Source organism: Rhinolophus sinicus, linkage group LG04 (genome assembly GCF_036562045.2).
Source record: "Rhinolophus sinicus isolate RSC01 linkage group LG04, ASM3656204v1, whole genome shotgun sequence".
In the NCBI taxonomy this organism is placed as follows: domain Eukaryota; kingdom Metazoa; phylum Chordata; class Mammalia; order Chiroptera; family Rhinolophidae; genus Rhinolophus; species Rhinolophus sinicus.
In genome coordinates this window covers 160,173,971-160,189,970 of record NC_133754.1, presented here as the reverse complement: position 1 = coordinate 160,189,970, position 16,000 = coordinate 160,173,971, and the positions used below count along the sequence as shown (strand labels likewise).

Sequence of the window (16,000 nt, the reverse complement as noted above, 5' to 3'; positions counted from 1 at the left end):
ACATCTTTGCCCTTTACCCTAAATACTCGAGTGTCTCCTAAAAATACAAATATTCTCTTACATGACCACAGTACATTATCAACTTCAGTAAGTTTAACATTGCAACAATACTTTACCATTCACTTTCTAACGTGTCAAATAATGGCCTTTAGAGAGTTAACCCTCCAGTAAGGGGTCCAGTCTAGGGTGAGCTGTCTAATACCCCTTCTTGGGCAGAATATTTCTGAAGAAGAGCGCAGGGCCACCACCTCGATTTGCAGAGCTACAAAGATGCATGCATAAAGCTCCCAAGAGCCAGGGGCTTGGTTGTCTGTCCCCTAGTTTGTGCAAGGTGACAGGGAAGACCTGTGTCTATTCTCATAGCAGCTGCCTGCTTCACAGCCTTGCTAACAAGGTCAGAGATCACCCTCTGCAGCTTTGCTCAGGCTCAGTGGGCACGGTCTCAAGACATCCCACAAAAGTGCAGTGGTCTCTGCAGAGTTGGGGAGATGCGGGAAGGAGGTGCTGGGTGTTCCCAGAGTTCACTCTGTTCTTGAAAATTCCTTCTTAAAAATCTTCAGAAAAAAAAAAAAATCTTCAGAGTGTTGATTGAGGTCAAGTACTACATCTTGTGGTCACCCAGCACCTTGAATAGTACCTGTCCCCTAGGTTTCTCATAGAGATTCGCTGATTGAAAGGATGTTGGCCAGTTTTCTTCCCAGTTGTCGCTCTCACTTAGATATAAAAGTGGTCAGGGCAGCATTCTGTTGGGTGGGCTGCTGAACCTGAGGCCGGATGGTGGATGTGTGCCATGCCTGTGTGGGCAGGCAGGGGGCCTGGGTCCTGCTCCTTGTTCTGCCAGGACCATGCAGTGGGATACATAAAATGAGTGTGTTGGTCCCTGCCAGCTCCAAGTTTCTGTGACTGAACCAGTATGGCTGCCCCATGATGCAGGAAACCCTCGTCTGTCAGTGCAGTTGGAAATCTAAGCTTCGGGGCTGCGTGGTGTGGGTTGTGGGACCTGTATATCCTCCCAGCACCTATACAGGAATTCTCAGCCGGAAAGAGGGGTAGGGAAGGAAATGCCCTTTCTTTTTTATTGCAATATAAGTCACATGCCATAAAATTCACCATTTTAAAGTGTACGATTCAGTGGGCTTGAGTATATTCCATGGTTGTGCGACCATCACCACTGTCTAATTTCAAAATAATTTCATCATCCCCCAAGAAACCGCACACCCATTAGCAGTCACTCCCTATTGCCCCTTCCCCAAGCCACTAATCTGCTTTTCAGTCTCTACAGCTTTACCTATTCTGAAATTTTCATATGCATTAGTCAGGGTTTTGATTACCAGGTACCAGGGGATGTGCTCAAGCAATTAAACCACATCTGATACATCATGTAAGTGGAATCATGGACTATTTTGTGATTTTTTTTTTTTATGTGCGACTCATTTTACTCAGCATAATGTGTTCAAGGTTCGTCCATGATGTAGCATGCATCATACTTCTTTCTGTTTTTGGCTGAATAGTGTTGCATTGTATGACTATACTTTCTTCTGTATATCCATTCATCTGTCGATGGACATCCGGGTTGTTTCCACCTTGTGGCTGTTGTGAGCAGTGCTGCTGTGACCACTGGTGTACAAACTTTTCCTAGACCTATGGTTTCATTTCTCTTGGGGGTATATACCTAGAAGTGGAATTACTGGGTCATATGGTAACTCTATGTTTAACCTTCCGAGCGTCTGCCAGACCGGTTTCCAAAGTGGCTGCATTATTTTTGCATTCCCACCAGCAGTGTATGAAGTGAGATGACCTTTCATTGAACACCTACTATGTGCTAGGCACTGTGCTAGACCCTTTCCACATTCATCTTCTATGATCCTTCCAACGCTGTGAAACATTTTTCTTTCGTTGCCTCCATTTTACTGAGGAAGACACTGAGGCTCAGAGAAGTGACGTGACTCCCCCAAGAGAGCACAGGGAACAGTGATACGTCCTAGATTCACACCCCTTACATGTTCCTGTGTATTCGGTGATTGCTGACTGACTGAGTGACCATCCAGATGCTAAAGTGGAATTAGCCCCCTTTCCTCCCCAACAGTCCTGGGCACTGTTTTTCAGACGGGAAAGTTGGACCCCCACTACCCGAAGGTCTGCGGGCACAAAGGGAACATCTTAGACATCAAATGGAACCCTTTTGACGATTTTGAGATTGCCTCCTGTTCTGAAGATGCCACGGTAAGTGTCAGTGTGTGAGGTCATTCCCTTGACAAAGAGGAGTGGGGTTGAGGCAGAGGGAGATGCTGCTGCTGACTCCTTCATCCTTCTTGAGGTGATGTCACACTGTGGGGAGGGGATGGGTTAGACGGAGAAAAAGCTCTGGGCACCGCCCTCCCCTCTGTGGGCCTCAGTTCCCCCATCTAGAAGATGGGCATAATAGCTCCCGACTGTCTAGTGAAGATTCAGTGAGATTCACATTCCACGGGGAAAGCCCATCTTTTGGGGGAACTATAAAATTCTATGAGGGTCATATTTACTGTGGCCAGAAAATCTCACAGACAGAAGGGAAACAAATTTTAAGAGGATAGAAGTAGGAGCCATTTGTGAATATGGACACCAAAACCACCCCAAAAGCTTCAGTCCCACCAACTTTTTTGCGCTCCTGTTCTGTACCAGGGACATAGTTGCTGCTCCCACAATGTTCAGTGTTACGTATTTATCATTTATTCTATGCCACTTCTAAAATGTGGTGGATGTGGCTTAAAACAAAAGACACAGTTATGATCAGGTGATTCAAATAAGGATGAAAGTCATAGCTGCCATTTATTGGGAGCCCACTGTGTTCCTGACTTTCATTACACATATCATCTCACTCAGTCTTCCTTCCTAGCAACCCCACAAGGTACAGTATTTTTCTGATGCAGAAGCCGAGAATCTGAGAGGCACAGCTGTTTGCCCAAGGTCACGGTTTGTGGAGTCAGAGACAGGCTTCTAACTGCGGTCTGATTTCCGAGCCCAAGCTCTTTCCACTGAGCTATGCGAGTTCCCTAAAGTGCAGCAGCCACAGGTGGAGGAAGTGAGGAAATATTACTAGAAATGTTGGCAATGGAGGGTTGCAGCTGCTGAGCTCCAGGTTTAGCTCAGAGCTGCCTGGCAGCCAAGGCAAAAAGAGAAATAGAAACCTCACTGTCTGATCAAAGAAAGCAGATGGGTTCATCAGGAGCAGCAGGTAAAAAATTCTAAGAGGACTTATGTCAGTTTCTTTAGAGAGGATACTGAGGAAAATAAAGGGGGCCCCTCCAAAGGAAAGAGCTTGCCCCTGCCCTGTCTTGCTCCAGAGACTGCGCTGGCTCCCTAGTGCCCTGAGCAAATAGCACAAACCCTTCTTCCTGGCATTCAAGGCTCTTCCCTGGGCCTTTTGGACATGGCGGGGTAGACCATTGTCCTTTGGGGATATTCTATAGTGGGAGGCAGATTTGCTCTGACATCCAGCCTGGGAGTCAGGCCGGTGGCCTACCCACCCACCCACTGCCTCAGGTTATTAGGATGGCAAGATTACCAGGGGCAGATTGGGGGCATCGGACTCACCTCTGGTCAATGCAAGCCCCTGCCTGGGCTGGAGGACCTTGGCAAAGTGCCTGTCCCTCTGCGAGGCCCCAGTTGCACCTCCACTGAGTGAGAGGTGGCCAGAGAGACAACTCCCCGACCTTCTGATGGGCACTGCCAGTTTTAGGGTGGCGGGGTATTAAGGGGATCCTGGCTAACACTGCCCCTGGGGCCATGTATCCCCTGACAGATTAAGATCTGGGACATCCCCAAGCAGCTGCTGACAAAGAACTTGACAGCCTGCAGGAAGGAGCTGGTGGGCCACTCCCGCAGAGTGGGCCTGGTGGAGTGGCACCCCACAGCCGCCAACATCCTCTTCAGCGCCGGCTATGACTACAAGGTGGGTCTGTGCATTAGCTTCCTGGGGCGGCCCTAACAAATGACCAAGTTGGTGGTTAAGACAATAGAAATGTATTCTCACACAGTTCTGGAAACCAGAAACCTGAAATCAAGGTGTTAGGAGGGCCATGCTTCCTCCGAAGCCTCTAGGGAAGAATCCTGTGACTCTTCTGGCTGCAGACATTCCTTGGCTTGCAGCTGCATCATTCCAGAATGCCTTTGCCATCACGTGGCCTTCTTCTCTTTGTGTCTGTGTGTCCTCTCCTGTTCTTATAAGGACACCAGTCATTGGTTGTGCGGCCCACCCTAATCCAGTAGGACCTCAACGTAATTAATTACATCAGCAAAGACCCTGTGTCCAAATAAGGTCACATTCTGAGGTTCTGGGTGGACATGACTTTGGGGGGACATTAGTTAATCCATTAGTCTGCCTGGAGCGGATGGGCTGAGCCCTGCACAGAGAAACTTCCCCCTGGAACACCTAGATTCTATTCCAACTCATTTCTGACTTGCACTGTGATGCGGCAAAGTCCCTTATCTTCTCTGGGCATCAGTTTCTCGATCTGTATACATATGGGGTTGGTGTGACCAAAGCTGTGGCTTTACTGAGGCATCTCAGGGGCCTCAGCGATAGATAAAACAGGAGTGGTTGGGAGGGCCTTTTCCCCTTCTGATCGGAAGTGTTCTTGTATCTGTCTATGTAGGGTGTGTCTGCAGGGTACTACATGGGGTTGTGCAGGTTATTCTGTACACAACTCCAGGGGGCAGCATTCACATGCTGGATTATGGGAATGGATTGCCCTGGAGCTGTGCAGTATACAGCCTGTGCAACTAAGCATGGCAGCCCTGTTTATCTGTACGAGGTAGAAACTGCTGTTAATAACTGCTTGAAACCCTCTGGACTAGCTGATCCCCTGGGGTCCTCCCAGCATGGATGTTTTGTTACTCTAAGGCAGATGGTATTTTCTTTTCACTGCCAGACAGCCCGACTCCTGGCTTCCCCCTCCTGCCACGTGGCAGCTTCAGCCGGCAGATCCATCATCCCACCCGAGGCCGCTTGGCCAGACTGCCATCTGCGCTTCCCTCCTGGGAATACCGTGTTTCACTACAGCCTGGCTGGCGTGTGACTGTGGGGGCCGGGGCGGGGGTTGGCCACTGCGCTGAGCCAGCTCTCTGCCATGCAGGTGATGGTCTGGAACCTGGATACAAAGGAGTCTGTAATCATGAGCCCTGTGAAGACGATTGACTGTCACCAAGACGTGATCCTCTCCATGTCCTTCAACACCAACGGCAGCCTGTTGGCCACCACCTGTAAAGACCGCAAGATTCGGGTTCTCGACCCCCGAGCAGGGACCGTCCTCCAGGTCAGTGCTAGGCTGGGGTCTGGCTTGGGGTCAGAGAAGCAAGGAATGGAGTGGGGAGGGCAGAGGCTTCTTAGAACAGGGAGTGATGCTGGCTGCATGCTGGCCAAGCCTTCACACATGGTATCCCCATCTGTTGGGAGATAGGGTGTGTCATCCCCATTTTTCAGATGAGAAAGATGAGGCTAAAGAGAGGCTAAGCGACATGCCTATGTTGAAAGCTGGGGTTTGAACCTGGTCTAACATCAACGTTTGTCACTGTGCCTCTGCTCTGTCAGGAGGCATCACATGTTGATCCATTGTGTGACCTTAGGCAAGCACTTCCGGTGTCGAAGCCTCTGTTTCCTCATCTGCAACAATGGGCCGGTAGTCCTTCCTCTCAGAGGATTAAATGAGATAATCCAGGTGACAGTGCCTGCCCAGGTCCAGGCCTTGCATATAGTAGGTGCTCAATAATCTTTCAAAAAGAGCGTGGAGCCGGGCAGAAGTTTGCCTCTTGTTCTGGCTCAGAACAAGAACTCTGGAAGGATTCTCCAGGCAGAGTTGGGGTGAGAAAGGAAGACATTCCAGGTGGAGCAGCAGCATAAGCACAGGCAGGGGAGTCCCTGACTGCACATGTCCCTCCAGGAAGCCAGCTACAAGGGGCACCGGGCCAACAAAGTGCTGTTTCTGGGGAACCTGAATAAGCTGCTGTCCACAGGCACATCCCGATGGAACAACCGGCAGATGGCCCTGTGGGACCAGGTGAGTCTCCCCCGAACCCCCAGCAACATCCCTCACCATCACTCTGTAGCTGAGTACTGACTTCATTCATTCATTCATTCACTCACTGATTGAATTTATTGATGAATAACAGGGAGATGCCAGTAGCCTGGTGGCATCAGCCCAGACCTTATGCATCTTGTCATTCAAGGAGGGAGAGGGGCAGGACAAAGGAGAGGCTGAAGTATAGGGGAGGGGATGTGGCTGCATCTGGGACCAAGACTCGGGGAAGGGAGGAGAGGGCCTTCTGGGCAGTAGGAACAGCTGGAGCAAGGGCTCAGAATAAACACTGAGGCATGTTCAAGATAGCTGAGGGTGGGCGTGGGAGGGGGGCCAGGCCAAGCGGCATTGATTTGAAGGCTCACCCTGCCAGAGTTTCAAAGACTGGACGGATCGCTTCCCCTCTCTGAATCTCCTTCTGCATTTATTACTATAAACAACAAAATAGGAGGCAGAGGGCTGGAGTGAGATCAGGTATGTGAGAGCGATTCATTCATTAAAAGCAATATGCTGGTAAAATAAAAGGGGGAGGTTTCTCTCTCTCTCTCTCTCTCTCACACACACACACGCATACACACACACGCATACACACACAGTCTTTCACACTCTCACACATGCACACACATGCACACATCCATGGCAGGAATTCTTAGCCCAGAGTACCACTGAAGGCCTCTGACTGACCCAAAACCTTCCTGATCTCCTTTCCCTTGCAGGATGACCTCTCTGTGCCTCTCACCGAGGAGGATCTGGATGGCTCCTCAGGCGTGCTGTTTCCCTTCTATGATGCAGACACCAACATGCTCTACATGGTGGGGAAGGTCAGCCTGGCATGGGAGGGAGGTGGCCGCATGGACTCCTGAGGCAAGAGGCAGAACTACACCAAGCCTAGCCCCACTGGTGGCCAGACAGTAGCCTGGGGCCCTTGAGGCGCAAAGCAGGGGCAGGGACAGGCAAGAGTTGCTGGACACTCTCCCTCTGTGGTGAGCCCAGCACCTGTCTCCTACCTTCCTGGCTCCCCGAGAGCACCTGGGTCCAGGGCTTTAGTAGCTAGACACCCCGACTGGTCCCTCCCCAAATCTGGGTCCCGGCGAGGAGGGACCAGTTGGTGTTTCTCGTTAGGGGCACCTTCCCATTCGGGGCAGAGCAGGTCTTCGTTACGTGGGACTATCTGTCCTTGGCAGCCCTGGCCCCTGCCCACCAATGCCAACAGCAGCATTCTCCCACCTCCACCCCGCCCAGTCATTATGACAGTGATAACCAGAAATGCCCCTAGAGGTAAGACCCGCTGGCTGGTCTCAGGACATGCCACTCTGACCTTTGTGTGCAGCTCTTGGATGGGAGTGGGGTTCAGGCCTGTGCCCCCAGAGCTTCTGCCTTGGAGGCACTCGGGTGGGCTTTGAGTTATGGTTGTGGGGACAGAGTGTTAAAATGAGGACCGTCCTATGGCCTTGGTGACAGTGCCCTGATGTTCCCTTGTGTGAGGTGGCTTTGCCAACTCTTTGCCTACAGTGAACATCAGGTTTCTGCTGCATCACAATGGGGGGCCAGGTGGGGGACTAATGGGAAGCAGCTCTGAGCCGTACCCTCCTCTCCTCAGGGAGACGGGAACATCCGCTACTATGAGGTGAGCGCCGACAAACCTCACCTGAACTACCTGACTGAATACCGCTCCAGTCACCCACAGAAGGGAATTGGTGAGTGGCGTACTGAGGCCATGTGGGCCCTGGGGAGATGGGGATGAGTCAGACTCGGGCCGTGCCCTGGAGGGGTTCACATACTGGAGGGAAGATGGGGGGGTCAACACTCTAGACTCAACGGGAGCTCTTGCTGGGTGTGCAGGAGCTTCTCTGGGAGGCTTCCCAGAATTGACAACATTTGAGAAACCGAAAGAGGAAGTAGAGTACAGCATGGGGAGAGAATAAAGGTGTTCTAGGCCAAGGTTAAACAGTTAAAACAGGAGTAAGGAGATAGGAGAGACTGACCTAAGAGAGCCCCTACTTTTTCAGTGTTTTTGGGGATAATAAAAAACAAGAACACAAGACTCAACTCTTTGTTGTCTACAAGAAATCCAGTTAAAGACACAGCTAGATTACAAGTAAAGGGATGGAGAAAGATACACCATGCTAACAGTAATCAAAAGAAAGCTGGACACGCTCTATTAAGAGCATCTGGGTCATGAGCTGTGAGGATAGCAATGGCAGGCCTGGAGCAGAGCACACTTCCTGCAAAAGTCCAGCTACAATCATTTAACTTCTTGAAGGTAGGGGCAAGGTCTGATGATTTCAATCCCATTTCCCCAGCCCAGGGCCCAGTCCTGTTCAAGTGTGCTCATGAACTGTTTGTTGAGGGAAGGACAGCGACAGGAGGATGGTCTCTGTTCACGTCCAGGTGTGCAGCCTGGCTTTGCCACTCACACTGGGTCCCTGTGGCCCTAGCCCAGCTGGAACCGCTTGGCCCTCATTGGCTGTCTGCCTGCAGGTGTCATGCCAAAGAGAGGTCTCGACGTATCCTCCTGTGAGATCTTCCGCTTCTACAAGCTGATTACAACCAAATGCCTCATTGAACCCGTATCCATGATTGTACCCCGGCGGGTAAGGGTGGTGGTGGCGTCTGCAAGGGGGGGGCAGGGAACCCTTACTGGAAAAGACAGACCCCAGAGCCTAGAGCCTGGAGCCCATGCCTCTGGGCCAGCAACAAGGAGGCTGATGGCCACTTTCAAGGGGAAGAAGGCCATTCTCGTGGTCAGTGCAGCCTCATTGAGAGCTCGGAGTCCTGACTCTTGCCCCATCTCTGCTCTTGAGTTGCTATGTGACCCTGGGCACGTCCCTTTGCTCTCTGGGACTCGGTTTCCTTAACTCACAGGGGTTGGGGAGGGCTGAGACACCCAGCTGCCTAAGGGCCCTCCCAGTCAGGGCGGCCTTCCCTACTACCCCAGCTCTCACTGTTCTGACTTCTTCTGCAGTCGGAATCCTACCAAGAGGACATCTACCCGCCCACAGCAGGGGCCCAGCCCTCTCTGACAGCCCGGGAGTGGCTCAGTGGGATGAGTAAAGGTGAGGAAGGCAGAGAAGAGGCCTCAGGCGAATGTTGGGGGGGGGGGGGAATGGAGTATCCAGTGGCCCAAGTAGCTGAGAAGGGTTTAGACTGTATTTGTATTATCCCATAACCCTGGAGGACTGGTCCTTGACAGTCAGTCACCAGTGGCTGGAATGGTCACATACGGATCCAAGAAGGGAGAGACTTGTCCCATGTGGCTCAAAAAAGTCCCTCCCAATCAAGGAATTTTGCTCTATGGAAAACTACCTTAAACTCTGGGCTGTGCAGTGCAACTGGATAGTCTCAGCTGGAACCCCTTGCTCATTCTCCCACCCCCACCTCCACAATTACTCTTTGACCCAAGAGACCCTCTAGGCAGCAGCACCCCACCCGGGCTCTGCTGCCCACTCTGCCTACCCTGACTCACCCTCCCTGTCGTGTCAACATACGGGCCAGCCCAGGGGAAAGCCATATGTGCTCCCCACCCCCACCCCAGCAGCTGCCTCTGTGATTGGGTTCTCCGTCTGCTTCTGCCCCACCCCTTTTTTTCCCTTAGACAGTGTCACCCCCCTCTGAGCCTCCGTTTCCTCATCCATCTCCCTGAAGCTTGTGTCCCCTTCTTCTCAGGGGCTCTGGGAGAATTCATGAACTGGTAGATGGCAGAGCACAGTGTGGGTGGGACTGTCCTTACAAAGCAAGGGCAAGGTGTCACTTGAGGAGCTCGAGGTGTTTGGGGGTGGCACCAGGGCATGCGCCATGCTGCTCCTATAAACCAAGCTTCCTTCGATAGTCACACGCATGGGTATTTGCTCTCTGATTGCCCTGGTCCATGGGTGTGTGCTGTCCGCGTGTGGCCCAATCTCCCACACCTTTGCGTGTATCTGTGTGTCTGCATGTGGCTCTATGTGTCTCTGCGTGACTCATGTGTCAGTGCCCCCATCCATGCCCATCTGCTCACGGTCAGTCAGTCCTCACATAGTCCTTTGCTTCCCTCCCAGGGCCAATCCTGGTGTCCCTTAGACCTGGCTCTGAGCTGCTCAGCCCCGGACCTCTGTCCCCAGAGAGACCACTCTCCAACCCCATGGTCCCTGCCTCGCCCCAGCTCCTCAACCAGACTGAAAAGCTGTTTGCAGAAGATGGCCGGAGGCCATTATCTCTGCTGGAGGAAAAGGCACCAAGATGGGCGGCAGAACACAGGCTGGAGGAGAAGAAAACCTGGCTCACAAATGGTTTTGACATCTTCGAATGCCCCCCACCAAAGACAGAGAATGAGGTGTGAATGAGGGCGGGGTGGGCCTGCACCGCGTGGGGGAGGGGAGGGGGTAGAAAATGAGGGGCAAGAAAAAGAACGAGCTGTGTGGCCTGGCTTAGCTACTTAATTCACTTTGTTAATTCATTCAACAAACCAGTAATGAGCACCATCTGGATGCCAAGGTGGTGGGTTTACCTGCAGCTGATGGAGAACCATCTGTAAAATGCAGAGGGTTTGACTTGGTGGGTATTGAAGTCTCTTTCAGTTCCAGGATTTCCTGTGTTTTTGGAATCAACACGTGTTAAGTGTCTGCTGTGTGCCACGTCCTGTGGTGGGCATTCTGATATATCATCTGAGTGAATTTTCTCAGCAGCCCTGGGAGTCAGTAGGTAGTGGCTGAAAACTCAAGAGCTGGTGTCTCACGGAGGGATTCTCATCCTGGCTCTGCTGAGCACTAACTGTAGGACCTCGGCCCTGGGGGCTGAGTCTCTCTTAGCTTCAGTTTCCACAGTGGTAACATGGGGGCACTAATACTACCACCCTTACAGGGGGGTGTTGCGTGCATCCAGTGGAATAACAAAGCTCCTAACTTAGGGGGCGCACCCAACACCTAGTACCATGCTATACAGCAGCAGCAGTCGTAATAATGCTGAGGTTAGATTTCTGACCTTCATTTCTCAGAGGGGGAAATTAAAGCTCAGAGAGGGTAAGTAACTTGCCTGAAGTCACACAGTTTAGTGGTGGTGAAAACTCCAATCTCTAGACATCAGAGCCAAATAAACTTTTCTTCAGACCATGGGGGAATCTAAGGAGGCAAAAAACGTCTGAAATATTGTCTTTTGGAATTTCATTTATCAGGTGAAGAAAACAACGTTTTTGTAAAAGATATATGCAAAGGCTGCCCCCTTAGGCCTCAGCCACATTAATTTAATCACCTTCACATTTCTGGGTCCAAAAGAGGCAATGTTTCATCCTTTCTGCTGGTGTCCTGCCCCCTGGCATCTTAGAACCCCCAGGTGACCTTTCCCTCTCTTCTGTGCTTTCTCAGCTGCTACAGATGTTCTATCGGCAACAAGAGGAGATCCGAAGACTCCGGGAGCTGGTGACCCAGCGCGAGGTCCAGGCCAAACAATTGGAACTAGAGATCAAAAACTTGAGGATGAGCTCACAATGGTTCTGAGCAGTGGTCTCTGCCCTCCTCGCCCTCAGGGACACCACCGGCTCCATGGGGAGGTTCAGAACCAAACCATAAGTCCCCCGAGAACAACCACTATTTCTATATTTTTTACCAGAAAACAAAACTCGGTCACTGAAAGATTTCCAGTGGGACATGGTGCCGTTTTTCTATTTGCCTTCTCAAAACAACAGTGTCTGAATTGACTCTTTTTAGGTGATAATTTGCCTTCTGTTGAATTCTGTTGTAAGGGTCCACGATGAGCTATAATTTCCCAAGGGAAAGAACCCTGTAGAAAGTTAGAGCTGGAAGGACCTAGTTGTTGAACCTGCCTGTGATTTTTAAACTGGGTGGTCCATAGAATGGGGGGAAGGCTAAGCAGGAGGGCTGTGCCCCCCTTATTCCAACCAGACAACTCCATTTCTTTTTGTTTTATAGTTCAGCTCTATGGAATACATAATTCTGCTACTCAAAAACATTTAAAGTTTGAAAACTAGTGATTGGCCCAACTTCCTCATTGACAGTTGGGGAAACTGAGGATTCATGGCAGGGCTGGGCTGAGCTGCTGGTCTACTGGCTCTGTCTGTCTGCTGTTTCTGGTCCAATATAGTTCTCAGCCCACAGGGCAGAAATCCATGGGTCTGGCTTCAGTGGCGCCCCTCACTCGCACAGTGACCTCTGGCAAGTCATTCCCTTTCTGGTTTCAGTTTCTCCTTCTGAACAAGGGGGGACCCGGGAATCTGCCACCTGAGACAAGAAATGTTGGCTTTGACCTGAGGAAAATTACTTGTAGGATGATGATGTGGGTTTGCTGTGGGAACTCACAAGACATCGGCAAAGGGGCAGAGGGAGTTTAACTTGGGACAGAAGTTGAAGTTCAGGCCAATTCCAGACACTGACAGGAGGCCAGACGCATCCTCTCTTCAAACAGAACCAGTCGGATATGGGTAGACATTCCCTTCTGTGGGATGCAGACATCAGGGTGTTGGCTACGACCACTGACTGCCACCAAAGCCCTCAGGTCACAGAGCTTGCTCCTGCCAGGAAGACATAAGCAGATGTCAGCCCCAAGTAACCAAAGAGGCCCCCCCGGAGGTAGGGAGCCCCTGGCTGTGAGGACTTCTGGGCAAGGACGACTGCACTAGGCAAGAAAGTAGAATCACATGTCCCTAAAATTTCCCTTCCAGAGTTTTTCTGTGTCCCTCCTTTGCGAATCTGTTCTGAGCCCTTCGCTAAGATTCTTTCTCAGTGGTCAATACAGGCTACCTGGCCTGGTAGGTTTCAGCCCAGGCTATACATTAGAATCCCCTTGGGTAGTATTCAGGAAATACAGCCAAGTGGGTCCAGGCCAGGCCCACTCCTGGACCACCACTTGAAGCTGAATCTGTAGAGTAGGGATTAGCCTCGTGTATGTTTTTATAAGCTTCCAGGTGATTCTGCAATATCGTGAGGGTGGAGAGCCACTGGGCTAGTCCATCTGTACCTACCTATCTACAGTAAAGACGAGGAGGGTAAGGAACAGCAGGCAGGAGCTGGGGCTCAGCTCTGTGCTCTGAGTCCTGGCTGGAGGCTCCTAAAATCAGGAAGCATCATCCTGAGCCCTCCCCCGCAGGTCTCTGGGGGCTCTGTGCTCCTGGTTGCCCGCTCCCCTAGCCATGGCTTAGTCCCCGTCTGCCTGCCCGTGTCAGACGCCTCAGTTCCTTGTCTTGTAATCCATTTACTCAATCACTGGGCCCACCAAGCTTGCCAAAGACCAAATCCCAGGTGTTGTCAGGAAAGCAGAGCTCCACTGGATGGGGTTACTCCTCCCACCTCATTTGTGGCCAGCACTTCACAGTTTACAAAACCCGCCCACCTCTACTCACAGACACACACTACTCGAACGGGCCAGGCAGTCATTACCCCATGTTCAGGAGGGCACAGAGCAGTTCCTTCTGCAGCTCTCCCCACCTCAAAGGGACCCAGACCTCATGCTTAGACACAATTCATGAACAAACTTGTTTTCCTGTTTCTTTTTCTTTATTGTTTTTTACATCTAGAGTAAATTATTTAAATTATTTCACAGCAAGGGAGAGGGATAGGTAATTTTTATCAGATATTTTTTTAAGAGCCATTTTTAAAAATTACATTGTTTATGTTCTTGACTGATGAAGTGGAACTTGCCCAGCATTTGCAGGGCCAGGCCCTCATGCTCAGGGCAAGCAGAACGTGCACTCATCTCCTTGCTCATGCCCTGGGAGCCCCCTGACTGTAGACTCAGGGACTTTGCGAGACTGAAGACAGCACTGGGAAATGAGCTTTGGGGTGCATCCACCTTAGCACTACAGTAATTGTTCTTCCTGGAACAAAACTTGAGACTGTATTATAGAGGGAAGCAGGAAGTCAGAAATTGATCTATGCTTTTCATATGAAACCGTGCCTGAAACAGTTTGTTTTAATGTTTCTGAAATTCCTTGTATCTTTGTAAAAAATAAATAAATAAATAAAAGTGAAAATAAATAGATGTGGAATCGTGCAATGGAAAGAATATAACAAAATAATAAACAGCATCTGCCTAGATATTTTAATACATGGAGCTTTCCTTTTCTTGATTTGTTCCACAAATACCAGTTAAGTGCTTATTTGAGCCAGAAACCAGGCTGGGAAATAGGTAAGACAGAATTGGTGCCTGCCCTCTGAAGAGTTTTCAGTCACAGTTTGCAGGAAGGAGAGGACCATGATAGGGGAAGTGCAGGCTGCGCTGGAAGAAGAAGCAAGGAAGGCTTCCTGGAGGAGGAGATATTTAGGCAGAAATGAAGAATAAATAGGAATAAGCAGAGAAAAGGGCTTTCTGGGAAAGTGTGTTCCGAGCAGAGAAAAATGCCTGTTCCCTGGCCAAGAAACAAACAAAGGGTGTAGCGTAGACAAGGCAGGGATTAAAGGTATTAAGAACCAAGAGCCTTGTAGGTGGGAGCTGAGACCCTCCTCTCCCAGTTTTATTGAGGTATGATTGACAAATAAAAACCAAGTATTTAGGTTGTATGTGATTTTTTAAGGAGCACAATGTGATGAGTGTGCATACACTGTGAAATGATGACCACAATCAAGACACCCATCACCTCACAGTTACCGTTTGTATGTGTGTGGTGAGAACACTTGGGATCTACTCCCAATAAACTGAGTATACAATACAGTATTCTTAACTATAGTCAACATGCTGTATATTAAATCCCCAGAACTTAATGCAACTTATAACTGAGTGGGTACCCTTTCCCCCCATCCCCCACTCCCTGGCAACCGTGTTTTTACTCCGTTGTAAGTTCAACTTTTTTTTCCCTTAGATTTCACCTATAAGTGATACCATACAGTTTTTGTCTTTGTCTGGCTTATTTCATTTAGTATAATGCCCTCCCGGTTCATCCAGGTTGCAAATAGCAGGATTTGTGTTCTTAGGTCTGTGAAACATGTCACTGTATATACATATTCCACATCTTTTTAATCCATTCATCCATCGAAGAACACAGGTTGTTTCTATATCTTGGCTATTATGAACACTGCTCTAATGAACATGGGAGTGGAGATTTCTCTTCTACATAATTGACTTCACATTCTTAGGATGAACACCCAGAAGTGGAATTGCTGGATGATATAGTAGTTCTAGTTTTCATTTTTTGGAGAAATCGCCATACTGTTTTCCATGATGGCTGTATCAATTTACACTCAGTTGATGCTGAGACCTTAGCCTAGGGGCAAGTGGAGTTTCCAGGGTGTTTCTCACAATTGTGGGAATGCTTAAAGTGTAGGTAATGCATACCACCTGGGAAGGGCACAACAACTCTGGTCCCATCCATAGGGCTGCATTTTTCTGAGCATGACTGGGCTAGTGTCACTAAGCCTGAAGCCCACTTCCTTCCAGTTAGCCAATTAGGAGTGTGAAAATTAATAAACGGAACCCTCATTTAAAAATGGACACAGGAGGCCAGAAGGGGGAGCCTTTAGGCCCTACCTCTCCAAGTCAATCACAGACCAAAACAGGAAGAATTGTCAATTGGGGACAACTGGAAGAGATGCGCCTTCCATGTGGTAGTAACCGCACTACTCCAGCAAGAGGAAGATTTCCTTCTTGCCCAGCAACTCAGCCAATGAGAAACTCACCACCCTGAACTCTCACTTTCCTCCAAGAGTCTTTCCTTCAAAACGGCTCCTGCCAACTCCCTCCTTTTTCTCTGTAGAGTAACATTTCCTCTCTGATTGTAGGACGTGATGGTATGCTGTAGCTTACTTGTCCCTAATTGCAATGCCTCTGCTACTCTTAAATAAATCCATTTTGCTGGTAAAATAACTGGCTGTTTTAAGGTCTGCAGGTGCGAGCCCCCACTTCTGCTATGGCCACCTCTAGGCCAGATACAAAGCCGGATACACCATTGTGGGGACAGAGCCCCAGAAAGCAGTTTCCAGGCTCTCGGCCTCACATAGAAAGGTGTTGGCTCAGGTAGTAAATGG

At 49.9% G+C, this 16,000-nt stretch overlaps 1 protein-coding gene across 3 annotated transcripts in view; it reads left to right on the top strand.

Moving 5' to 3' along the window:
* CORO2A (coronin 2A) overlaps positions 1-14,085 on the top strand; it is a 48,884-nt gene extending 34,799 nt beyond the window's left edge. For 2 of the 3 annotated variants that reach the window (XM_019729206.2, XM_019729205.2), the window contains exons 3-12: positions 2,107-2,223; positions 3,782-3,931; positions 5,115-5,294; positions 5,919-6,035; positions 6,770-6,874; positions 7,654-7,750; positions 8,535-8,647; positions 9,019-9,109; positions 10,091-10,365; positions 11,393-14,085. In XM_019729206.2, coding sequence (XP_019584765.2) covers positions 2,107-2,223; positions 3,782-3,931; positions 5,115-5,294; positions 5,919-6,035; positions 6,770-6,874; positions 7,654-7,750; positions 8,535-8,647; positions 9,019-9,109; positions 10,091-10,365; positions 11,393-11,524 — 1,377 coding nt within the window. In that variant the 3' untranslated portion in view covers positions 11,525-14,085. The other variant, XM_019729207.2, reaches the window with a different exon arrangement.
* The last annotated feature ends 1,915 nt before the right edge of the window (positions 14,086-16,000 follow it).